General features: G+C 43.4%; 1 protein-coding gene across 8 annotated transcripts in view; it reads right to left on the bottom strand.

Annotated features, from left to right (window-relative positions):
• akap11 (A-kinase anchoring protein 11) overlaps window positions 1-26,085 on the bottom strand; it is a 104,054-nt gene that overhangs the window by 60,445 nt on the left and 17,524 nt on the right. For all 8 annotated transcript variants that reach the window (XM_043694429.2, XM_087993172.1, XM_087993170.1 and 5 more), the window contains 4 exons: window positions 23,758-23,868; window positions 19,152-19,208; window positions 10,737-10,871; window positions 1,522-1,774 (listed from right to left, as the gene is read on the bottom strand). In XM_043694429.2, coding sequence (XP_043550364.1) covers window positions 1,522-1,774; window positions 10,737-10,871; window positions 19,152-19,208; window positions 23,758-23,868 — 556 coding nt within the window. The remainder of the gene's footprint in view (window positions 1-1,521; window positions 1,775-10,736; window positions 10,872-19,151; window positions 19,209-23,757; window positions 23,869-26,085) is intronic.

Below are 26,085 nucleotides of genomic sequence, written 5' to 3'. Positions count from 1 at the left end.
CCTGTCCTGCCGGTGGAGCAGGACATGTCCATGGACTGTGATGATGGTGTCTAGGACATTGTCTGTAAGGCTTGATTCCATAAGGACGACTATGTTAGGCTGTTGCTAGACTAGCTGTGAGGTAACTCTCTCAATATGTGCATTAGTCCCCAGATGTTAATAAGGAGGACTCTGCAGAGTCAACAGGGCTGTTTTTGCCATTGTCATTTAAGGTGCTGAGGTCAAGCAGTGGTCTGACAGGTTTCATTTCTTTGCTTAGACTTTGTAATGTTATAATGGTGTAGAGAGGTACTGTACCTTTGAGAGAGACTGGAAGCTGGCACAGACTTAGAGACACAGAGCGTAGTGAAAGATAAAATGTAACATTTGACTGTGAAACCCAATAGTGCAGCTGAGTTGTCATGATTCAAAAACAAATTCGGCCAATCAGTTTAAATTATACTCCAAGATACCAAAGTCCAATCAAATTTGAATTTAATATTTTGACAACATCAAAACCAATGAAATGATCCGATGTTTTGGGGTATAAAGACAGGCATTTTGAACAGTTAGGGGGAGAACTGCCAAGAACACCAACAAATATAGACTGCTCGTTGAACCTGCGTATAAGAAATTTGTGCAGCAGAACATCGAAACCGACCTAAAGACAAATCTACAGAGGGAAATCTACAAAGGGGAATCGACAAAGCTGACTGTTTTAAAAATCACATTTCAAAACCAATCTTAATCAGGTTTTTTTTTAAATTGGACCATCATTATAGAGTGGAGGTAAAAGGTCGGTTTAAAGAGAAAGGAGGTGTAAATAGCTGTTGTTTTAATGTCCTCTATTGGACTGAAAGAATAGTGTTGTTAATTTTTACTTTATTGAGACCACAAGGATAGCTTTTTGCCTCTTGAAATGTAACAGATTATGGCACTAGGTGAGCTTCTGTGTGTCGGGTTTAAATTAGAAGAGGGGTTTAACGTCTTGTCATAACAGGAACAATCTTTGAAACAATCTGAGTGGCTCGCTAGGCCATGTCAGAAGGCAGTTGAAAGTTAACCACACAACAATTCTACAATTCTATTCTATGATAAATAGGGTTGACAGGAAGAAATGTCTCTGCTTGATGAAGGGATCAATGACCAGGGGGCAAAAGTTCAGGCAAGGGGCAGAAGGTTTAGATGAGATGTGAGGAAAGGTTATTTCAACCAGAGTGGTGGGAATCTGGAACTCAATGCCTGTAAGGGTGGTAAAGGCAGAAACCTTCATAACATGTAACAAGTACTTAGATGTGCACATGAGATGCCAAAGCATTCAAGGCTGTGGGCCAAGTCTGGAAATTGGGAGTAGAATAGTTTTGGATGTTTTTTGAGCAGACACGGTGGACAGAAATGCCTCTTTTTGTTTTCCCATCCTGGAGATCTCTAACTCTGACATGGATCCCTGAACCATGCTCAGCAAGCACGGGAAAGCTCAAACTGATGAAAGGGCGTTTGATTACATTTTCCAACTGAGCTAACGCTGGGGTTCACATTTACCTGCTGTTCCATGTTCAGTTCCAGCTTCCTCCTCTTCTAAGTGCTCAAAAGCAGTCACAAAATCATCCTCAATGGACGAGACAGACTGATTGGTGTCATCATCTTCTGTGTGAAGGGTCAGTGCTGAGTGGCCATCTAGTGAAAACTGAATTGCTCTGGTGTATTTGCTGAGTGCAGAGAACACAGAGCTGTCGGTGAACTTTAGAGATGCTGGTAGGTGCCTCATTACACAGACCATTTCAGAAGGGGAATGCTGCAAATCAGTTAAAAAAAAAAGACATTTCTTTAATGACACAAACAGACTTAAGAGAAAGTAGCAAATCCTCAGAAACAATTCTCAAGGAAACCTGACAACTACAGCATGTACAAGGTTGAAAATGGCTCTTGACAAATGTTTCGCTCATTCAGGAACATTAGTCCAGCCATGAAGAAGAAGTCTCTCAAAGCTACACCATGTCGTGAGATTCAAGGATGTGCCTTATTCTTATGTGAGCAGATATAATGCTGTGATGCCTCCAACATTGACACTGGGAAGATCCATCTCTACTTGTTCTGAGACATGGCTGGCAGGCTCCCTCTTTCAACCACTATCATCCACATGGTGATTGCAAATGATGGCTCTACCCATTATGAAACAGGACTCTCCTGGTAGGCCCCAGGGGGCCTTCCCCAGCTAGAAACACACTTGTTCTTGCACAGCAAAATATTCCAGAGGGAGACTTTACTGTCGTCACTGACGCCCTGCTGGACCAAGCCCCTTCCTTAGCAGTTTCTTATCAGGAAAAGTCACAAGGAAAATTGTCCCTTCATCATGGTTCAAGGCCATGATCTCATAGAAAGTGGCCTTGTGACACTCCTTCTCTTTCTCGATTATCCAAGTTGTGGTGTGTTTTGAGATACAAAATACCTGTGACCTGAAAACAAAAATCAAACTCAACTACATGGCTGCCAGAACAAGCAGTTTGCTCACTTAAAACAGGTCAAGTGGCCAACAACTCTAGGTGGGTTCTGAAACACACAGAAATCGCTAGAGAAACTCCGCAGGCCTGGCAGCACCTGTGGGGAGAAAGCAGAGTTAATGTTTTGTGTTCAGGGAATTCAGTGACTCTTCATCAGACCAGTTCATTTTTTATAAATCATCTTGTGGGACATGGGCGCTGCTGGTTGGCCAGCATTTATTGCCCAACCCTAATGCCTTATGCATTGGGCTCAGTGGTTAGCACTATTACCTCACAGCACCAGGGTCCCGGTTTCAATTCCCACATCGGGTCACTGTTTGTGTGGAGTTTGCACATTCTCCCTGTGCCTGCGTGGGTTTCCTCCCACAGTCCAAAGATGTGCCAGTTAGGTGAATTGGCCATGCTAAACTGCCCATAGTGTTCAGGGATGTGTAGGTTACGTGCATTAGTCAGGGTGAATGTACAGTAAAGTAGGAGAATGGATCCAGGAGGGTCGGTGTGGACTTGCTGGGCCAAGGGGCCTGTTTCCACACTGTAGGGATTCTATGTCCTAAATACATGTACATTCCTCTCAACCTGCACTCAGGATAAAATTAAGGCTAAGATCATAAATCTGCATATTCCTCCTCCCAAGATGAATTCCTTCCCATTTCTCTGCATTGAATCTCATTAGCCACCTGACCCTGGAAGTATTTGCCCTTTGGAGAACTGACAGGGATTTTGATCTGAACAAATAAAAGCCAAAGGGCCAGTATATTACCTTGCCAGAACAGAAATTTATGTCTCCATTATCTTAAAAGCCCAAATGTTCAAATTGAGAGTCTTGCACAAAATAGCAACAATATCAAACTAATGGTTGTGGAACCAGTCTGCGACACATTCAACTCCACAAACTCAATGCATCCATATCTGCCCAATTCCTGAGCCAGTAGCAAAATCCCATGAAAATGCACGGCACACAACGTGGAGGAAATGTACAAAGGAAGCTACAATTTCCAGATGCCAACGCCTCACAAGGCTGTGAAAACTTTGGCATTCTTATTTGTACACATTCTTACTATTTCAAGCACAATGGCATGAAGATATTAACTTTAAGATCTGAATGAAAATCATAGATAATATGAACAACATCTCATCTTGGAGGTGATATATGAAATAATTGTTGTGAAGTTGGGTAGAATGATTGTAGATTGGGAGACAGGAAGCTAAAGTTTGGTGTTTGTAAAATTGAAAAGCGAGGAAAGCTTTGTGTGGTGCCTTTAAGATGCTTTTTTCGTGAACTGCATTTTGAAAGTTTGCAAGTATATTGTGAGCCTGAACTGAAACATTTATAATATTAAAAGTTAGCAGGCCCAGCAACAGTTTTTAACCAAGACAACAGGCTTTTGAATTTAGCTAATCAATCCAGGCACTTAGATACCAAAAACCTATTACATTTAAATCTGATGATTTTGACAACATAGGACCAATCCTATTGTAAGGAATACTGATATGCCATCAAGGGTATAAAAGAAGGGGGCAGTTGGACAAATACCCCAGAGCTAACTGCCATCCACCAGAGCTAACGGCCTTCAGCGCGCTCTCTCTCTCTCTCTCTCAAAAATGTTAGCACAATTGCAGTTTCTCACTTGAGATTAGCACCAATCAATTGGGGGCTAAAGCTTATAAAATTATGATATATGAATAGGAAGGGTTTGGAGGGATATGGGCCGGGTGCTGGCAGGTGGGACTAGATTGGGTTGGGATATCTGGTCGGCATGGACGAGTTGGACTGAAGGGTCTGCTTCCGTGCTGTACATCTCTATGACTCTATGTTTAAGGTCTGTGGGTTTTGATTGATAATAGTTGGCACTGTAGTTTTAAATATAGGGCAAATTAAGGAGGCCATGTGACCTCTGCTCATCAGTAAGCCTGGGTGCTTTGATTTTCTGAGATCAAAGGAAGGCTCAGAATAGAGAACAAGGTCTTTCCACCAAGAGACAATGGTATCAGCTTACGAGTAGATTGCGTGTCTTCCAAAGACTCAAGGAGTTCTTACAGGTATAAAGTTATACCCAATTTCTTATTTACTGCAAATTAAAAGGGATTGGGATTAAGGCCAACTAATTAGCATCTCTACTGAGATTCAAATCTACTACACCTCCCATTGTCACGAGGAACCAGTCATGTGGAGGAGCTGATGTTGGACTGGGATGGACAAAGTTAAAAATCACAATGCCAGGTTATAGTCCTTGGAAACACAAGCTTTTGGAGAGCTGCTCCTTTATCAGGTACTTGCTCCTTCATCAACTACCTGATGAAGGAGCAGTGCTCCAAAGGCTAATGCTTCCACATAAACCTGTTGGCTATAACCTGGTGTCGAGTGATTGTTAACTATGAGGAAACAAAGCAGAGGAAGGCAATTTGAGGTCAGGTTACAGGTTTCCGCTTATTGAAATGCTGCCGACAACAGTCCTGAATTGATGGGAGCCCAGGCACCGTCTTTAAATGACTGACCGCCTGCCCTCTCTCTCCAAACATTCCCTGGAGTTCTACACAGGGGTGTACCCTAAACCCCCCCCTACCCCAGATAATCTCTCCAACATTGTCCTGGACAGGACAAAGGTGGAACCTGTCAAAAAGTTGTAGTAAAAAGGTGAGTGCGTGCGCTATTTGGAGACTTCCCCACCCCCCCCTGCAAAATTGTGCAGCAGCAGCTGTCCTGTTGTTGGTGTCCAGTCTGGCTGCTCTGGAGAGGGGGCGGGGGGTGGTGTTGGACAGGGTTGGGAGCGCAGGGAGTGGACAGGGTTGGACTCGGTTGTAATTAAGTTTCATGTGGTCTTTTGTTTTTACTGCTCCTCTGTTTTTATTTCATGAATAGTGTGTTGTACAAATACCCCCGGTGGGTGGCCTGACCACCTGCTGGTATGCTTATTAACTTTTGTCCATGTGTCGACCTACATGCACTTTATGATACTGGTAAGAGGAATATGGTACGACAGTACCATTCTACTATATCAGGCAGAATGGAGATGGTTATTTTGTTGATTAATATTTAATAATTGCCATATTCCTTTTTCCTTTTGTTGTTATTTTATAGAGAGATCTGGCTTGTTTGTCCACCTTTTGACTCATGCCAAGCATGAATTTCATCCCCTTTAAGTCAACTTCCTAATTTCATCTTAAAAAAATTCTTCAAAACTCAACCTACACACGAATATATATGGTACTTGTACTATAGAAGACTTTAGTCAGGTGAGGTATTTGCTACAATGTCAGAGGATGAGAGGCAGCATGTTACAAGTATATAAAATGGATAAGGTGGATAGTCAGAGTCTTTTTCCCAGGGTGGAAATGACAAATACTAGGGGGCATACATTTAAGCTGAGAGGAGGAAAGGTTCAATGGAGATGTGTAAGGAAAGTCTTTTTTAAAAATAAAAAATATGGGGGTAGTCGGTGCCTGGAACATGCTGCCAGGGCAAGTGGTAGAAGGAGATACATCAGCAAAGTTTTAAGAGGCACATGAGCAGGCAGGTAACAGAGGACTACTGACCATATGCAGATAGATTGGATTAGTTTAGCATGATATCATGGTGGACACAGACATAGTGGGCCATAGTGTTTCTTGCCTTCCAAGTGCAAGAAACAAAAGTCACCAAGCTTCCACCCTTAACCAGAAAAGGCATCAGTCATAACTGGTGCCTGGACTCAGAATGAAGATTTAATTCATAAACTTTTGTAGGAAACTGAAATATTTGCCTACCTTAGAGCTAGGAGAAGAGAACTACAGTACAAACCTCAGCGAAAGGAAATTCTTGGATCATAAGTCACTCGGCTGGGGAAGTAAAAAGGAATCACGTCGCTGGAAATTTGAACTTTCAGTTAAGTATTGATCTCTGTGGAGGTTGTGACATTGTGATCGAACGGATTGAATTAATGAGTCATTGGTTTCCACGATGAACAAGGAAAATAAGCATTGTATAAAGAACAAAGTAAAGAGCACTGACAGTCAAGGTACACGAACATTGCAGGATGATCTGGTCAAAGCCAAAAAAAAAGTGTAACCCAAACGAGATATTCACCAAGCAAAAACGCACGTGGGTATCTTCATCACTGATAAAAATAGGGGAATAAAAAGAAGTGACAAATTAATCTTCACAATCATTGCGGTCCCGAAAAAAAGAGGGGACTTCACAGGGCCTTCATTTTCCCCATCTCATTTTTAAGATATAGGCTTCCAAGATTATTACAAGAAGGACAAAGACTGAAAGAAATTGCAAAGCAATGTCAAAAAAAGTTTGCTGACCAAAAGATGACCATGTTAAATGATTACCTAAACAGCAAAGATTACAAGTGTATCATCTCTATTAAATAATGCTGAATGGTGTGTTGAATTAAATAATACAATAGAGATTTAACATCCATGCAGGATGAGAGAAGATAGAGATAGATGATAACCAAAGTTGATAATGGCAAGTGAGTGCAGTAAGGACACAGGGTAAGAATAAATCATTCCAGATAGCATTGGTCAGTTCTGTGTCTATTATAAGAATGTGGTTGTCAGTTTACAGCCAAGAAAAGCTGCAGATTTATACACATCCAGGTGTTAGTCCGAAGGAGAATGTAACCAAGCTGCTGAACCAAAAAGCTTTGTTCATCCGATTTGTGTAACTTCAATTATAAACAGCATAGTTTCAGACAGACCTTCCTCTTTCCCAATTAATAACTGGATTACTCTTTCCTCACAGATGAAAAAAATAGTAAAAACTAGAATCAGTGATTCCAATGAACACAGATGATTTGCTGTAGAAGCATCTTTCCCAAAGCTCCAGAAGGTAGCCACTCCTGGTGACTTCACATTTGTTCCCGATTCAGAAATCTCAGCTGGAAATCTGAAACCACCAAGCAGAACAACAAGGCTCAAAAATTAAGGCATCCAAATCAGCAAAATGAAGGAAGATCTCCACCAGAGGAGAAATGATATGCTTACTAGGCTAAGAGAAGCACTTTTCGCAACCAGATTCTGGCTCACACAAGGACTCATACAAGGATTTGCCAGAAATAGAGTCATGTACACCTTTTTAAATATGGGGTGGGTAACTAGTCATGCTCTGCTGTGGTGTAGTCGTGTGCTTCCACTGGACTTAAAGATAAAGGAAGATGCTGAATATAGCAAAATCCATTTGCTAGATTCAGGGAGATGAGGTGGAAATCCAACAGCACTGCAGGACATGGAGTCATAGAGACATACAGCATGGAAGCAGACTCTTTGGTTCACCTCTCCATGCAGACCACATATCTTGAATTAACTTAGTCCCATTTGCCAGCATTTGGCCCATATCCCTCTAAACCATTCCTATTCATATACCCATCCAGATGCATTTTTAATTTTGCAACTGCATCAGCCTCCAACATTCCCTCTGGCAGCTCATTCCATATACGTACCACCCTCTGTGAGAAAGTTAACCTCAGGACCCTTTTAAACCTTTCCCCTCTCACCCTAAACCTAATTTTTGACTCTCCTTGGCTATTCAGCCCATCCATGCCCCTCAAGATGTTAGAAACCTCTACAAGGTCACCTCTCAGCCTCCGATGCTTCAGGGAAAACAGTCCCAGCTGCAAATACCATGGCAGCTGGTGGAATTTAAATTCAATGTACCAATCTGGAATTGAAAGCCAGCCTCAATCATGGTGGTCAGGAAACTCAGTTGAAAACTCATGTGGTTCACTAACATCCTTTAGGGAAGAAAATCCACTGCTCTTTCCTGGTCTAGCTGACATGCAGACCCTTGATTCTTAATTGCCCTCTGAGATGGCCTTGAAAGCTACACACTTCAAGGATTGCCTGCAATGCCACAATCCATAGAGGAAAGCAGATAAAAGACCCACAGAACGGAAAGATGGCTTACTCTGTTACAGTTCATAAACCTCAAAAAAAAATTTGCATAAATAGGGTGCCTTTCACAGCCACAGGGCATTGCAGCCATAGAAATGCTCTTTGAAGCACAGCCACTTCTACAATGAAGGAAACACAGAAGTCGATACACACATAGCAAGTTCCCATAAACAATGTGATCGTAAGCTGTGATAAGCTGTGATATTTATTTTGGTTAAGGAATAATTGTTGGACAGGACATAGTGAAAAGGTGGTGAAATTCTCTGCTCTTCTTCAAAATGAATTTTCCTCTTTAAAGGGCAGTTGGGGCCTCAGGTTAACACGTCATCCAAAAGAGAGCACCTCTGACAGTGCAATGTTCCCTCAGCAGTGCACAGGAGAGGTGGTCAAGAGTTTGGTGTTCAAGACTTTGCAGCAGGACCTGAACACATAACCTTCTGACTCAGGAGTGAAGTTTGCTACCAACTAAACCAAGATCGCACTATACTCCTTTGCACAGACAAATCAAAAAGATCAAATCCTCCTGCCTGCAGATGGTCAAAGTATATCTAAGGTGACTTTTTAATTGAAAGTCTGGGTGGCACAGTGGTTAGTACAGATGCCTCACAGCACCAGAGATTGATTCCAGCCTTGGTTGATGCTGTGTGGAATTTATACATTCTCCCTGTGATTGTGGGGGTTTCTGCCAGGTGCTCTGGTTTCCCCCCATGGTCCAAAGACGTGCAGGCACTGGTCATTGACTTCAAGAGGCAAAGTGGAGGACATGTCCCTGTCTGCATCAATGGTGCTGAGGTGGAGATGGTCAAGACTGTCAAGTTCCAGGGAGTCTTGATCACCAACAATCTGTTCTGGTTCAGACGGTCAAGAAAGCACAACAATGCCTCTACTTCCGCAGGCGGCTAAGGAAATTTGGCATGACCACAAAGACGCTTAACAATTTTTACCGATGCACTATCGAAAGCATCCTGTCTGGATGCATTCGAGAGGTTTGGCAACTGCTCTTCCCAATACCACAGGAAACTACAGAGAATCATGAACACGGTCCAGTCCATCTCACAAACCAGCCTTCCATCCATTGACTCCATCTATACTTCCGGCTACCTCAGGACAGCAACCAACATAATCAAAAGATTCCTCCCATCCCATATATACTCTCTTCCATCTGCTTCATCAGGCAGAAAATATAAAAGTTCTAATACATGTAAGAATAGATTAAAGAACAGCTTCTTCCCCGCTGTTTTCAGACTCTTGAACGGACCTTTCAAATGTCAATTCTGATCTCTCGTTAGCCACACCTTCTCTGTAGCTGTGTTTTCTGCACTCTGTGTTCTGCTGCCCTGTTGCATTTTGTATGGTACGAGATGCCAATACAGCATGCAAAAAGTAGTATTCACTGTATCTCAGTACATGTAACAACATTAAAGATTAGGTGGATTGGCCATGCTAAATTATCCCGTAGTGTCAGGGATGCCTAGGTAAGGTAGATTAGCCAGGGTAAGGATGGGGCAATGGGGATAGGGTGCGATGGGATGGTCCTTGGAGGGTCAGCAGATCCGATAGGCCAAATAGCTTCCTTCTGCTCTGTGGGGATTCAATTTAAAGTATTAAACCAAAGCGTGGAAGGGAGCAAGAGCCTTCCAATTCCAAAAGGGACCAAGGTTAACAAGCAGCAATAAAGAAGAACGTCAACATCTCAGGGCCAGTGTGACATCCTAATCACAATGTGTACAACTCTCCAGTTTGTCACAGGCATCTGCCTGTGGGGAGTAGCATCATCAGTGTGTATATACAAAGTGAGGGGTGAATGAAGTATGACGGCAGAAGACTTTCCCCACAGTAAAGTTAGGACTGAAAAATATATTGTCACGTGGCTGGTACAGCACAGAAACACTGATTCCACACAGGGAACCTGTGCAGGAAAACAAACAACAACAAATTTATAACCTAGGAAGCAATTTTGTAAAATTCTTGATGAAATGTATTCAGAAAATGGATGAATAGATACAACATTAAAAATAAACTTTCAAATAAATGCTACTTTATCAATGCAACAAGTCTTGCAGCTTTCTGGTCACTGTGTCAGTGATGTGCCTTGTTATCCATGTGCTTACATGGAGTTTAAAGTAGACTGTGTAACGTAAACCTTCACACAGTCAAAATAAAACTGGAAATAACTGTTCCCAATACGCTGCCTTTAATGAATATCTGATGTCAAAGATTTATATGCTTAATTGGAGTGGCTCTGAAATTTTAATTATGATGATGTACCACAAACTGGAGACAGCAGAGCTTGGACTGGCCTGACAAACATTCTACATAGCGGTGTACAGGATAACTGAAATCCCAGTTTCACCCCAGAGGTTGTGTTGCAGTTATTACCTGGCTAACAGTGTTCTCCTTTGTCCTGGAGTGTTTCTTCAAACCAGTCAAAAGAGCGATTTCAGTGTTCTTCAGCTTGTGGAGCTGTAATGAATTCAGCAAACCAGATAGCTCCGGATCAATAGCAGCCAGGGCCTGTGCAAGGGAATCGAAAGTTGCAGAGAGCTCGTCACACCAACCAATGTGGGTTTGAAGTAGGTCAAAAACAAATTACACACACTGAAGAATGGAAAGTGAGACTGTCCACTGCTGTACATCCTACACACTTCCTCAAATGACTTTTCTGCACAATATCAGTCGTCCATATACAAACCTTGGGGGAAAATTTTGAACGATGCTAGTTAAGCACATGTACCACGGTGCTCTACCCTATCGGCTCCCACACCAGAAAAATTCCAGAAACACCATTTCCATTCAGTTGCCAACTTAGGTTTACAATACTCAAGAGTTCAGACCAGGGTGCTAACATTCCTCTTAATCAGTTTAGCTCCTAAACTAAATTAGTTGCACTCAACCTGGAGAGGCACCAATATTCTGTCACGGAGGTTTGCTAAAATATCAGAGAAGGTTTAAATGAGTGTGGCAGGGATATGGGAACCAAAGCAGTTGGTCACAGGTGGTGGTGCACATATAGAACGAGCTGCCACAGGAAGTGGAGGAGGCGGGGACAATTACAACATTTAAGAGGCACCAGCATGGGTATATGAATAGGAAGGGTTGACAGCGATATGGGCCAAATGCTGGCAAATGGTCAGATTTGGGTGTCTAATTGGTGAGGGCCGAACGGTCTATTTTTGTAGTGTGCAACTCCTTGACTAGAGAATAGCCAAAACTGTTTCTTTAAGAATGGCAATGGAGATAGTACAGGAAATTACAGGCTGGTGATCTTTATGTCAGTGGTACAGAATATACTGGAGAAGATTCTTAGGAACAGGATTTATTCACGTTTAGGGAAAAAAGCAGACTTATTAGTGATAGGCAGCATGGCTTTGAGCAGGGCAGGTTCTGTATCACAAACTTGATTAGTTTTTTGAGGAAGTGATGAAGATGATTGATCAGGGCAGAGGTGTGGATGTTGTCTACACGGACTTAAGCAAGATCTTTGACAAGGTCCCTCACAGCAGGCTGATATAGAAGGTGAAGTCATATGGGATATGCAGTGAGCTGTTAAGATGGATACAGAACTAGCTTGATCACAGTAGACAAAGTAGTATAGAAAAAGTGTTTTTCTGATTGGAGATTTGTGATCAGTGGTGTTCCACAGGTCTCAGTGCTTGATTCTTGACTGCTCGTTATTTAAGTGATTTGGAAGAGAATGTAGCTGGTCCGATTACTAAGTTTGCAGACAACACAAAGGGTGGTGGAGCTGTGGATAGTGAGGAAGATTGCCAGAGGACGCAGCAGGATATAAATAGGCTGGAGGCTTGAGTGCAGAAATGGCAGATATACAGTAAATGGCAGAACCCTTAGAAGCATTGACATAGAGGGATTTCTGTGTTCAGGTTCACAGTTCACTGAAAGTGGCAATGCAAGCGGATAAGGTGGTCAAGGAGGAGAACGGCATGCTTGGATCATACAGTATAAAAATTGGCAAGTTGTATTACAGATCTATAGAACTTTAGTGAGGCCACATTTAAAATATTGTGTACAGTTCTGGTTAGCACATGAGAAGGATGTTGAGGCTTTAGAGAAGATACAGAAACATTTTACCTGCATGCTGCCCAGTTTGGAGGGTATTAACAATGAGAAGAGATTGGACAAACTTGGTTTGTTTTCACTTGAACATCGGAAACTGAAGACGTTTCTGTAACCTGGTACGTAAACCTGATAGAAGTTTACAAAATTATGAGGTGCATGGTTAGAATGGAGTGTTGGAGTCTCCCAGGGTAGAAATGTCAATTGCTAGGATTCATAGGTTTAAGGTAAAAGTGACAAAGTTTAAAGGAGATGTGAGAGGCATTTTTTTTTAAAACACAGAGGGTGGTAAGTGGTTGGAATGCGCTGCCAGAGGAGGTGGAAACAGCAAATAGGCCATCAATGCTTAAGATGCCTCTTGACAGATACATGAATAGGAAGGGAACATAGGGGTACATACTATGTCGAGGAAAAGATTCTTAGTTTAGAAAGATGTCATGTGTCACTGCAGGCTTGTTGGGTCAAAGGGCCTGCTCTTGTGCTTTACTGTTCTTTGTTCTTTTGTGCATAGCACAGTTTGCCGCAATCATGTCTAAAATGTGTGATAATCATAATCATATTGTCTTCTGCAGAGACCTGAGCAGCAGCACTCGACAAGAGTCACTTCAAATCTAAGATATTTCTCTCAGCATGATTCAGAAGCGGTCACTATTCCAAGAGTGGGTTTAATGTACCCACCTTCCACTGCTGCGCTGTCAACTGAAGGAAAATATTGCCTCCAGACTCTTTACCAAGATTATGCTTCACACGAGAACATACAAAAATAGCAAGAGCTGGAACTTCAGCCCATCAAGACCACTCTGCCATTCAAAGAGATCAAGATGGATGGGCTACTTCAACCGCATCTGCCTCACTATCCCACGCTAACATTTAGAATTCTACCAATCTTGGTCTTGAATATGGTCAATGTGGACCTACCATAATCCTCTGGTGCAGGTGACCACCATCCTCTGAGTGAAGAAATTCCTCCATAACTCTGTCCTAAATGGCCGACACCTTTATTCTGAGACTGTGTCCCCTGTTCAAGACCTTGTCTCAGCCCCCGGGCAAACATCCTTCCTGCATCTAACCTGTAAGATTCTGTATGTTTAAATGAGTTCCCCTCACTTTCCCTTTTGTTGTTATTTCAACTTGATCTTTTATTAGAATTATAAAGACACATTCAATAGCATAGTTTATGACCTCAGGCTTATTCAAACATGCTTTCAAAACGTCATCACTGTTGTAATGAAGGAAATGTGGAAGCAATGTTCACACAAAAAGCTCCCAAAGCAGCAAAAGAGAGGATCTATGCAGACTGATAATGAATCTAGATACACTTCTGCCAGATGCAAAACGAGATTAGATTCAGGAGGTAAAGGTTCTGTGGATACCTATGGAGAACCTTTACTGAGGTAATGAAACCGCTAGGAGACTTGGAAGATCACAGTTATGTCACACAAATCCGTCAGCCTGGTGGTACATCCAGGAGCAACACCAGGAAGCCTGAGAGAAAGCAGTAATGTCCAACTTGAAGTCTTTGCAACACTGAAAGTGCTCCCAGACTACTGGCTGTTTTTTCTTATCAGAAAATCGGGTCATGCTTGGTTATGCTACACACCTCTGGAGCAGCTGGAATGGGAACACAGGCCTCTTAGTCCAGAGGTCCACTGCACCACACGAGCCCTACCTCGCCCTCCATAGAATATTTTACATTGACCCAAGGGGGCAGTCAAGGCTCCCGTTTAATGTTTCGTCTGAAAGGCAGCACCACTTATAGAGCATCACTCCCTTGCAGTACTGCACTGCAAGTGTCACTCTTCATTATGTTCTTAAGTATCTACAAATTTTTGATTCAGAGACAAGAGGTCTAGAAATTTTCAAAATCAACCTGCTCAGAGATGTTATTACACACTTCTGAAGAGATGGGATGCTACAACTGTATCTAGGACAGAGTGAGGACTGCAGAAGCTGGAGATCAGAGTCAAGAGTGTGCTGCTGGAAAGGTACGGCAGGTCAGGCAGCATCCAAGGAGGAGAGTCGGTGTTTCGGGCATAAGCTCTTCATCAGGAATGAGGCTTGCGGGCCGGAGGGAGTGAGAGATAAATGGGAGAGGGGGGGGAAGGTAGCTGAGAATGCGATAGGTTGATGAAGGTGGGGGTGAAGGTGATAGGTCAGAGAGAAGGATGGAGCGGATAGATGGGAAAGGTGATGGATAGGTCAAGTGGGTGGTGCAGAGTTGGAGGCTTGGGACTGAGATAATGTGGGGGGAGAGGAAATTAGTGAAATCCACATTGATCCCGTGTGGATGGAGGATCCCAAAGTGGAAAATGAGGCATTCTTCCTCCAGGTGTCGCATCGTAAGGGTTTGACGGTGGAGGAGGCCTAGGACCGGTGTGTCCTTGGCAGGGTGGGAGGGGGAGTTGAAGTGTTCAGCCACAGGGCAGTGGGGTTGTTCTGTGCGAGTGTCTCAGAGTTGTTCTCTGAAACGTTTGGGAAGTTGGCGTCCTCTCTCCCCCAGGTAGAGGAGCCCACATCGGGTGCAACAGATACAGTAGATGACATTGGTGGACGTACAGGTAAATTTCTGTCGGATGTGGAAGGCCCCTTTGGGGTCTTGGACGAAAATGGCGGAGGGGTGGGGAGGTCTCGATCAGGTTTTGCACTTCCTGAGATGGCAGGGGAAGATGCTGGGAGTGGGGTGTATACTGGTATGGACGGGTATGTGTGTGTGTGTGTATGTGTGTGGATCCAATGAGAGAGTCGCTGAGGGAATGGTCTCTCCGGAACGCCGATAGGGGTAGATATCCTTCTTCGTAATTTCCTTTCCCACGTGGTCGATGATGCCCTCCAGCAAATGTCCTCCACTTCCTGCACCTCTACCCTTGAACCCCACCCCTCCCAACGCAACAAGGATAGAAGCCCCTTGGTCCTCAACTTCCACCCCATTAACCTCTGTATACATCGCATCATCCTTCGCCACTTCCACCACCTAGAAACAGACCGCACCACCAGTGATATATTTCCCTCCCCACCTCGATCAGCGTTCCGGAGAGACCATTCCCTCAGCAACTCCCTCATCAGATCCACCTCCCCCCACCACCCCACGCCCCACTCCCAGCACCTTCCCCTGCCACCACAGGAAGTGCAAAGCCTGTGCCAAGACTGCAGCCCTCCCCCCCCCCCCCCCCCCCCCCACTATTTTCGCCCAAGGCCCCAAATGATCCTTTCACATCCGACAGAAATTTACCTGTACCTCCACCAATGTCATCTACTGTATCCATTGCACCCGATGTGGTCTCCTCCAGATGGGGGAAGAGAGGACACCAACTTCCCAAACGTTTCTGAGAACATCTCTGAGACACCCGCACCAACCAATCCCACTGCCCTGTGGCTGAACACTTCCATTCCCCCCTGCCACTCCACCAAGGACATGCAGGTCCTGGGCCGCCTCCTCCACCGCCAAACCCTTACCACCCAACACCCGGAGGAAGAACACCTCATATTCCGCCTTGGGATCCTGCAAACACATGGGAACAATGTGGATTTCACCAGTTTCCTCATTTCTCATCCCCTCTGCTCATTATCCTAGTCCCAAGCCTCCAACTCTGCACCACCCTCTTGACCGATCACCTTTCCCATCTATCTGCTCTCCTCTCCTCACCTTCACCTCCCACCTTCATCTACCTATCGCATTCTCATCTACCTTTCTCCCCCAACCCCAGCCCCTTCCCATTTATCTCACAGCCCCCCCGGCCCACAAACCTCATTTCTGATGTAGGGTTTATGCCTGAAACGTCGATTCTCCTGCTTCTCGGATGCTGCCTGACCAGCTGTGCTTTTCCAGCATCACATTCTCAACCATCACTGTATCTGCCACATTTAGATTATCAATTTCCTAACTGCTCCATGCCTTGTTTAAATAATAAGGCCTTCCCTTCACTTGTTTGTTTATACCCATTACTTAGTTCAAAACCTCAAAATTTTTATGCTGTAATGACCTAATAAGGAGACAGCATGGGGAACTTTGAACACAAAAGCCAATTAAATCATTCTAAATGATCAAGTTGAGACATTTCAAGGCAATCAATGCAAAAACATGACTCAATATCTTCATTCTTGGAGATGAGATCACATCTAGTTACCACAATATGTGGAAAATAAGATCGGAGGATAGCTCGGACAGCATTTGTTTACTGATGTCTAAAGATTGTGACCCACAAGGTGGTTCATCTGCAATGGTTCTGCAGCATCCAACCACACCCACCCCTCCTTGCCCTGCTACCTTTTTGTAGCCCAGAGACACTCTAGTTTTTCAGCTCTGAGTTGAAGTACTAACATTTTATTTTTGCTCCGACAATTTTAAGGCCCTCTTCATTTTTGCACAGTCCGTGTGGAAATGTTTACACATTTTATTGTCTGCAGTTCCAATTTTCTTCCATAGGTCTGGTCTTGTTCAAGATTCTGAAGCATACGGAAACGTGGATAGGATGGAGCATCTTAAAAACCCCTTATAAGGCTTTTCTTCGTTTTAAGCTATTGCTGACATCATTCACCTTCACAAAATTACTTCTGGCTAGCTCTATCCTTCTAACTTCTGAAGCACGCCACCAGGGCCACTCAGCTTCTGATCTCATTACAACATGGACAAAAGAGCTAAATTCTGGGGACAGTGGGTGCGTGTGAGACAGAGAGACAGAGAGACAGAGAGAGACAGAGAGAGACAGAGAGAGACAGAGAGAGACAGAGAGAGACAGAGAGAGACAGAGAGAGACAGAGAGAGACAGAGAGAGACAGAGAGAGACAGAGAGAGACAGAGAGAGACAGAGAGAGACAGAGAGAGACAGAGAGAGACAGAGAGAGACAGAGAGAGACAGAGAGAGACAGAGAGAGACAGCCCTTGATATCAAGGCTAAACTTGACTGTGTGAGACAAGAGGCAGCCCTAACAAACCTGGAGAAAATGGAAACCAGGGAGAAAACTCTCTGCTACCTGGAGCTAGATCATCTCAGCTCCAGGACATCGCTGCAGGGGTTACTCAGGGTAGTGTCCTTAGCTTAACCATCTTTAGCTACTTCATCAACAACCTTCCCACCACCAGAAAAGGAGATGTTTGTTGATGATCACACAATGTTCAATACTATTTGAGGCTCCTCAGACACTGAAGCAGTCCACGTCCAAATGCAGCAAGACTTGGATAATATTCAGGCTTGGGCTGACAAGTGGCAAGTGTGAGGCTATGACCATCTCCAACAAGAGCAAATTTAAACACTGACCCTTGACATTCAACAGCATTACTATCACTGAATCTTTCACTATTAACATTCTGGGAATGACCAATCAAGTGGGCTACTTTGTCCTGGCTGGTGACGTGCCTCGAGTGTTATTGGAGGTGCACTCACTCATGCAAATGAGGAGTATTCCATCACTCTCCTGACTCGTGCCTTGTAAAGAGTGGACAGGCTTTAGGGATTCAGGAGGTTAATTACATGTTGCAGTATTCTTAGGCTCTGACCTGCTCTTGTAGCCTCAATGTTTAGAGAGTCATAGAGCTGTACAGCACAGAAACAGACCCTTTGGTGTAGCCCACCCACACCGACCAGATATCCTAAATTAATCTAGTCCCTTTTATTAGCATTTAGTCCATTCCCTTGAAACTCTTCCTATTCATATACCATTCAGATGCTATCTAACTTTGTAATTGTACCAAACTCCACAACTTCCATACACATTTAGGCTACACCTCCCTGAACATTATGGGCAATTTAGCATGGCCAATTCACCTAACTTGCACATCTTTGGATCGTGGGAGGAAACTCATGCAGACACGGGGAGAATGTGCAAACGCCACACAGTCAGTCAACTCAGGTCCCTGGTGCTGTGAGGCAGCAGTGCTAACATCAGGGCCATCCCATTGCTTCATGCATTCTTACTCGATGAAAGCACCAATACAGCTACTGTCTGATGGAAGAACTGCAATACACTGACCTCCTAATGCTGAGCCCTGATTCATAACTGCTGCCTGGTGCTGACTTCAAATTATCCAGTGGTCAGTCCAGGACTGGGTCAGTCACAACTGTAAGGAATTTGATTTTCCATTAACAGTCTGGTGCACTGTCAGAGGCTTTGCTGATCTAGCAAACAACTATTGAGCTGCTTGTTCAGAGATGCACTATCACCCAATACATTTGGGAACATCTCAAGAGTAGCAGCCCAAGCTCTGGACTAACCTATGAGAGGAAACACTGCACTTTCATCCACCTTGTCAAGGCCATTTAGAACCTTATACACTTCAATCAAATCACTTCGCATTCTTCTCCACTTCAGTGGAAAGGAGCCCAGACTCTCCAACCTTTCAACATAAAAGTACCTGTTCATTCCAGGTATCAATCTAGTCAACCTTCTCTGAAACTGGATATACCTCTACAGTCTTCCATTCAATGTGAAGCATACCTTGAAATTCGAAACTGTACAAGGACTAATTTTCTAATTTGTTGCAATCATTGAAAGATGTTCCAAACACACATCTGTGTCTCCAATTGTGTGAGACTCAAAAACCAAATGGAGTTCATAAAGTGCAGCATTGCACACCAGTAAAATAACAATGCTGCCCATCTAACATTACTAATCAGAAGCAAAGAAGAAAAGGCAAAGAGCATTTTGCTTATTAAAGGAACACAAAGCAATGCAAATTTAAATACTGGCCACAGACCATCTTTCTATAGTCTAAAATGACAATACCTGTTTGTCAACCAAATCTTCATCTTCAGTTGAACTGGAAAACCCCAAGAAAGTGACCTGTAGAACCACAGAAAAGGTTATTTGAGTGACTGCTTCACAGTATGGCAACATCTGAGGAATAACACAATTTTGTACATTGTTTTTTTTAAAATCATAAACTTCAGTGATGTGGATGGGGGTAATAAGCATCCAAGTTGCAAACTGCAGCTGAAAGGTGATAATTGCACACACTGACCAGGAAACTCCAGCAATTGGAGAAACTTGAATTAACCACGGTTCGGGTGTATCAACACCTAACAGTGGGGTTTCAGAATTCGGACCAAAGGATTCAACAGAAATTTTAGCGTAGTAATGATGGAACAGCACCATGTGGGGGGGGGGGTCAGCCCTCAGCAGGGAAAGAGATGGATAAAGCAACAATGTTTATCCAAATAAATTAATAAGAATATAAAGTTGAAAGATATGTTAGGAGGTAAGACTCAGTGACTGTCCGAAAGACTGGGATAAATTCAGAGTCCAGCAAAGGAGGCTAAGAAGATAATAAAGACAGAGCAAATAAACTACGAGGGCAAACTAGAAAGGAATATAAAGACTGATAAAAAGACCTTATTTAAAAACAGAGTAAGGAAGAGAGAGGTCAAACTGATAATAAGCTCCTTAGAAAATGAATCTGGGAAGGAGATCAAGGAATTGGCAGAGGAGTTAAACAGATATTTTGCATCAGTCTTTACAGTGGAAGACTCCTTGAATATTCCAATAATAATAAAGAACATGGAAAAAAAACAACAAAAAAAGTGTATTGTGGATACTGAAAATAGCGCTGGAAAAGCACAGCAAGTCAGGCAGTATCCGATGAGCAGGAAAATCAACGCTTCAGGCAAAAGCCCTTCATCAGGAATGCCCGAAACGTTGATTTCCCTGTTCTTTGTATGCTGCCGGATCTGCTGTGCTTTTCCAGCACCACTCTAATAAAGAATGTTGGATCAGCCATGATCCTACTGAATGGTGGAATGAGCTTGACGGGACTCTCGTTCTTCGGTCTCACAATCTTAGGGAGTGCTGCATTGTCAAAGGGTCAGTCCTGAGGGACTGCTGTATGCTCATGAATGTCAACATGTTCAAATAAATGCAAGCAGTCCCATAGCACTCTACTAAATGGAACAGGTAAATTCTCCAGGCTCCTGGATAAGACTATTCCTCATCCAATACCACTAGATTATCTGGTTAATTATGCTGCTGCTATTTGAGAGCTTGCTGCACGCAGGGTGGCTATTGTTCTTCCTTACACATGCTTTAAAAGCAATTCAATCCTTGAAGCATCTTAACATTAAAACACAAGTGCAGTCTTCCCTTATTCTGCTGGGCTGACCATGAATTGTGTTTCATGTAGAACTATGAACTTGAGCAGCCTCTGCTGTTGATATTGTTAACTGCAAATAAATGAGATTGAAATGTCCCATGGTGTGGTTTCTTGCAGCCTGACGATGAGCTACAATTCTTTCCATTTGTAATGGAGTGAGCTGTAGGAAGATCTGCTTTTCATTATATTTATATTTCTCTCTGATAATCATACACATCAAACTATTACAACTTTAAATAATTAGGCTGTGGCAGACATAGTAAAATACTCAAGTTATACTCAGAGCTTTCAACCATGCATTGAGGAGATAGTGTTGAAGTGACGTTGTCGCTGGGCTAGTCATCCAGAGGCTCAGGATAGCGCTCTGGAAACAAGGGTTCAAATTCCACCACTGCAGAGAGGCAAGTCTGAGGTTCATTCAGGTGGTCTAAACAAACACGGCAGTTTTGCTGTGGAAAACAATGAAGGCAAGACCAAATGGAAGGAGAGACATAGAATTATGGAATCCCTACAGTGTGGAAGCAGGCCATTCAGCCCATTAAGTCCACATCTAGCCTCTGAAGAGCATCCCACCAGGTCTAACCTCTACCTTGCATTTCCCATTACTAATTCACTTAGCCTGCACATCTTTGGACTGTAAGAGGAAATATCTAGGAGAAAGGGAGGACTGCAGATGCTGCAGATCAGAGTCGAAAAGTGTGGTGCTGGAAAAGCACAGCAGGTCAGGCAGCATCTGAGGAGCAGGAGAATCGACGTTTCAGGCATAAGCCCTTAATCAGGAATGCCAGAAACGTGGATTCTCCTGCTCCGCGGATGCTGCCTGACCTGCTGTGCTTTTCCAGCACCACATTAGACTGTGAGAGGAAACCCATGTAGATATGGACAGAATGTGCGAACTCCATGCAGTCAGTTAGAGTCATAGAGCTGGACAGCACAGAAACAGACCCTTTGGTCCAATCCGTCCACACCAACCAGGTATCCTAAATTAATCTCGTCCCAGTTGGCCCATATCCCTCTAAACCTTTCCTATTCATGTACTCATTCCAGATGCTTTTTAAGTGCTGCAATTGCACTAACCTCCACCATTTCCTCTGGCAGCTCATTCCATACATGCACTACCCTCTGCATGCAAAGGTTGCCCCTTAGGTCTCATTTATGTCTTTCCTCTCTCACCCTAAACCTATGCCCTCTAGCTCTGGATTTCCCCACCCCAGGGAAAAGATTTTGTCTATTTATCCTATCCATGCCTCTCATGATTTTGTAAACCTCTATAAGGTCACCCCTCAGTCTGCGACACTCCAGGGAAAATAGCCCTAGCCCATTCAGTCTGTCCGTATAGCTAAAACCCTTTAACCCTGGCAAAGCCCTTTAACCCTGGCAATATCCCTGTAAATCTTTTCTGAACCCTTTCAAGTTTCACAATATCCTTCTGATAGGAAGGAGACCAGAATTGCACACGATATTTCAAAGTGGCCTAACTGATGTCCTGTACAGCTGCAACATGACCTCCCAACTCCTATCCTCAATGCTCTGACCAATAGAGGGAAGCATCCTAAATGCCTTCTTCACTATCCTATCTACCTGTGACTCTACTTTCAAGGAACTATGAACCTGCAGTCCAAGGTCTCTTTGTTCAGTAACGCTCCCCAGGACCTTACCATTAAGTGTATAAATCCTGCTCTGATTTGCCTTTCCAAAATGCAGCACCTCACATTTAATTAAATTAATCTCCATCTGCCACTCCTCAGCCCAATGGCCCATCTGATCAAGATCCCGTTGTACTAGGAGTTAACCTTCTTCACTGTCCGCTACACCTCCAATTTTGGTGTCATCTGCAAACTTAGTAACTAAATCTCCCATGTTCACATCTAAATCATTTATATAAAATGACGAAACACAGCGGACTCAGCATTGATCCTTGTGGCACAACACTGGTCACAGGCCTCCAGTCTGAAAAACACCAATACCCTCTTTCTTCTACCTTTGGGCCAGTTCTGTATCCAAATGGCTAGTTCTCCCGACATTCCATGAGATCTAGCCTTGCTAACCAGTCTACAATGAGGAACCTTGTCGAACGCCTTACAGAAGTCTACATTGATCACGTCCACCGCTCTGCCCTCATCAATCCTCTTTGTTACTTCTTCAAGAAACTCCATCAAATTCGTGAGACATGATTTCCCATGCACAAAGCCATGCTGACTATCATATTCAGTCCTTGCTTTTCCAAATACATGTAAATCCTGAGAGTCACCCAAGCGTGAAACTCAGGTCCCTGCTGCTGTGAGGCAACACTGAACCACCAGGCCATCCTTGGCTTCGAGCAGAGCACAATGCAGTATCATCAGTTTAGATTTCTCCAATGAAGAGTTGATACTGACAATATGGTGTATTTGATGAAAAAAATGGATCATGGTTTGATTGCAAAGCACTTAAAAATTATGAAGGGGTGAAAGAGGGTTGATAGAAACAGTGATTGAGGTGTACCGAACTAAATTAAATCCAAGATTCAGAAAGCAAGAGAAACCCTTCTACGGAAGATTTGCGAGGCTGTAAATTGCACAAGCTGAGTTAGTAACTGAAGCAGATAGCAGGTCACCTATTTAAGGACAGGTCAGGTAGATAGTTGAAGCAAGGTAGGAGAAACAGACAATGCAATAGCAAGCACAGAGTAGGATTCTACCAAGTTAAGATGAACATTAACAGAAGTTGCTTGGGTCAGACATTTGGCCACAACGTTCCAATTTCAACAGTTGGAGTATATTTTCTTCCTTGCCATTCTCTTGCATATGCTTAATTTGCTTCCAGCAATCCTGTACTATTTATCAGATGTTGAACATTTTTCCTTTACTAAACCTTTCGAAATTGGTGCATCTTCACACGGTACTGTCAGAACATATTATGAATTGAATATTTCTGTTGCTGTATAAACTACCCAAAGAATAAGCAATTCAAATTTTGTAAGGCAGTCTCCCAAAAGAGAATAATGTTGGCACAGTGAGATTGCACTCACACGCGGGGAGACTGCATTAGGAACTGGATCACAGGGAGACTTTAGGAGCCAGGTTCACACAAGCAGACTGCTTTAGTAGCCAGGTTCACATCGGGAGACTGCAGTATGTTCCCATTTACACTGCATCTAGCAACGTACCATAGGCCACATCTCTGTGGCATATAACCTCACACTACAGAACTCATGACTGTCCAATATTCTAAGATGTTTAACTATTAAAAGCTCAACATACAAACCTCAGTAATGTTGTCATTTCCCTTCCAATGCTGACCAAGTGTAACATTACACAGTTGCCTCATGCTCTGTAGCAAGGTCTTCATTGAAAATTGGTGTTGGCTGCTCAGCATCTACAAAACAGCAAAACAACAACATTTCAGTTTCTTTGATCACACTAAAGAAGAAAGGACACTAAGGAATGGTTCAGTGACATGACCAACTCAGATAAATCCATAGACTGGGCAAAGAGAACACAATTAGGAGATGACTTCTTCAATTTAAAGGGAAATAGTGGTTAAGAGTTTCAAGATTCAGTCTGTTTGATACAGTTAAATCAACGATCAAGCTTTGGCTGAGGTCCTTAACCATTTACTAAAAATGTTCCCTGATCTTGCACCAATGAGGAGGCTTGCTCCCTAAACTGTTGCAATGATGTGAATTTTAAAATGTATAATCACGTTTCCTGTCATAGGCATGTGACATCCTGGAATTGCTGCAGATAATGGAGATTCCCTGAGTGCGTTTCCTTCTTACCTGGAGCAGAGAAATAGCCCAACCTAATAGAGACATGGCAGACTGGCTCCAGGAGCTGTACTAATAGCTCCTGTTAACTTGCCACTTGGATTGTTCCAACGCCCCTCCCTCAAGTCCCTCCTCCCTACCTTTTATCTTAGCCTGCTTGGCACACTTTCCTCATTCCTGAAGAAGGGCTCATGGCCGAAACGTCAATTCTCCTGCTCCTTGGATGCTGCCTGACCTGCTGCGCTTTTCCAGCAGCACATTTTCAACTTGGATTGTTTACCCATTTCAGGGCTTACCCCCACATAGGACACCACCTCCAAGACAGACAGAGAAATAGCCCTTACGGAAGTGCAAATCACTGTGCAAAACTACACAATGTGTAGCCCACACTCATATCCAGAAGCTAGTCCAGCAGTTTCAATGTCAACGTCAACTGAGACCATCTTTTCCCATGCATTCAAGGAACAGACAGCCCTTCTCCATAGTTCAATAAAGAATTGCAAATAACTGTCAAGCACATTGACCCCCAGCTGAAAGATTACCTCTATTTTGCTGTTGCTCATTCAAAAGTGTTAATTTTAAAGCTGAAAGCTACATGTTGGAATACACAGCACTATTGAGCAGGCAGTGCACCAATGAGCAGGACAGAGATTTGATATTTGTAATAAACTATAGCTATGGTTAGGTAGTTGGTCAGCCTATTTCGCTCACGTTATTCCATCAGCCAGATAAATCTAGGACTTTGCATTCTTCAGTTACATTATTAACATATGTTGCAGCTCAGTACTGTGGGGCTTTAGAATCAGTGGGCTTTCCCATCTGAGCTGTAACACTGATAAAGAAATGCAGCATTTAAGATACTATGTAATTATCAGTGATTGACTAGATTGTAATAGTTTTTTCCCCAAATTTATGGATTTGTTCCAAAATGAGACAGAGATCATCAGCAAGTTGGAAACAAGAACCAATAGAAACAGAGGGTTATCACTTCAGTTCAGAACCAAATTCAGTTGTACGGTGCTTAATAGTAGGATAAATTACATAGAATCCCTAGTGTGGAAACAGGTTATTCAGCACAACAGGTCCACACCGATCCTCCGAAGAGCATCCCACCCAGTCCTACTCCTCCATCCTATCCCTGTAGCCCTGCACTACCTATAGCTAACATACTCAACCGACACATCCCAGGACACTGGGCAATTTAGCATGGCCAATCCACCTAACTTGCGCATCTTTTGATTGTGGGAGAAATCTGGGGTATCTTGGTCACCCGAGGGTGGAAGTGGACCCAGGTCCCTGATGCTGTGAGGCAGCAGTGTTAACTGCTGAACCACCGTGCTGCCAATGCAGCCAATCAATCTAAATGGTGTTCCTAATTGGTCCTGCAACTGCATGTTAGTTTTCAGTGAATTATATCAAGTTCTTCCAGGTTCCTCTGGATATCCACATGTCCCAATCTCTTATGATTAAAGAAATAGGCTGCATATTTTTTTCTACTGAAGTGGATAACTTCACATTTTCCCACATTACATTCCATCTGTCATATTCTTGCCCACTCACTCAGTCTGTCTACACCTCTCTGAAGTCCCTTTGCATCCGCCTCAAGCTACCCTACTTTTGCAAATGTGAGTACAGGAGCAAAGATGATTACTGCTATAATGGACCACTTTGGTGAGACCACAATCAGAGTATTTTGAATAATTGTGGTCTTCTTATCTAAGGAGAAAGTGAGGACTGCAGATGCTAGAGATCAGAGCTGAAAAATGTGTTGCTGGAAAAGCGCAGCAGGTCAGGCAGCATCCAAGGAGCAGGAGAATCGACATTTT

This window comes from Chiloscyllium plagiosum, unplaced genomic scaffold (assembly GCF_037043375.1).
Source record: "Chiloscyllium plagiosum isolate Xiang-an unplaced genomic scaffold, Cpla_swu_hap1 HiC_scaffold_12, whole genome shotgun sequence".
In the NCBI taxonomy this organism is placed as follows: domain Eukaryota; kingdom Metazoa; phylum Chordata; class Chondrichthyes; order Orectolobiformes; family Hemiscylliidae; genus Chiloscyllium; species Chiloscyllium plagiosum.
This window is presented reverse-complemented; position numbering and strand designations above follow the sequence as displayed.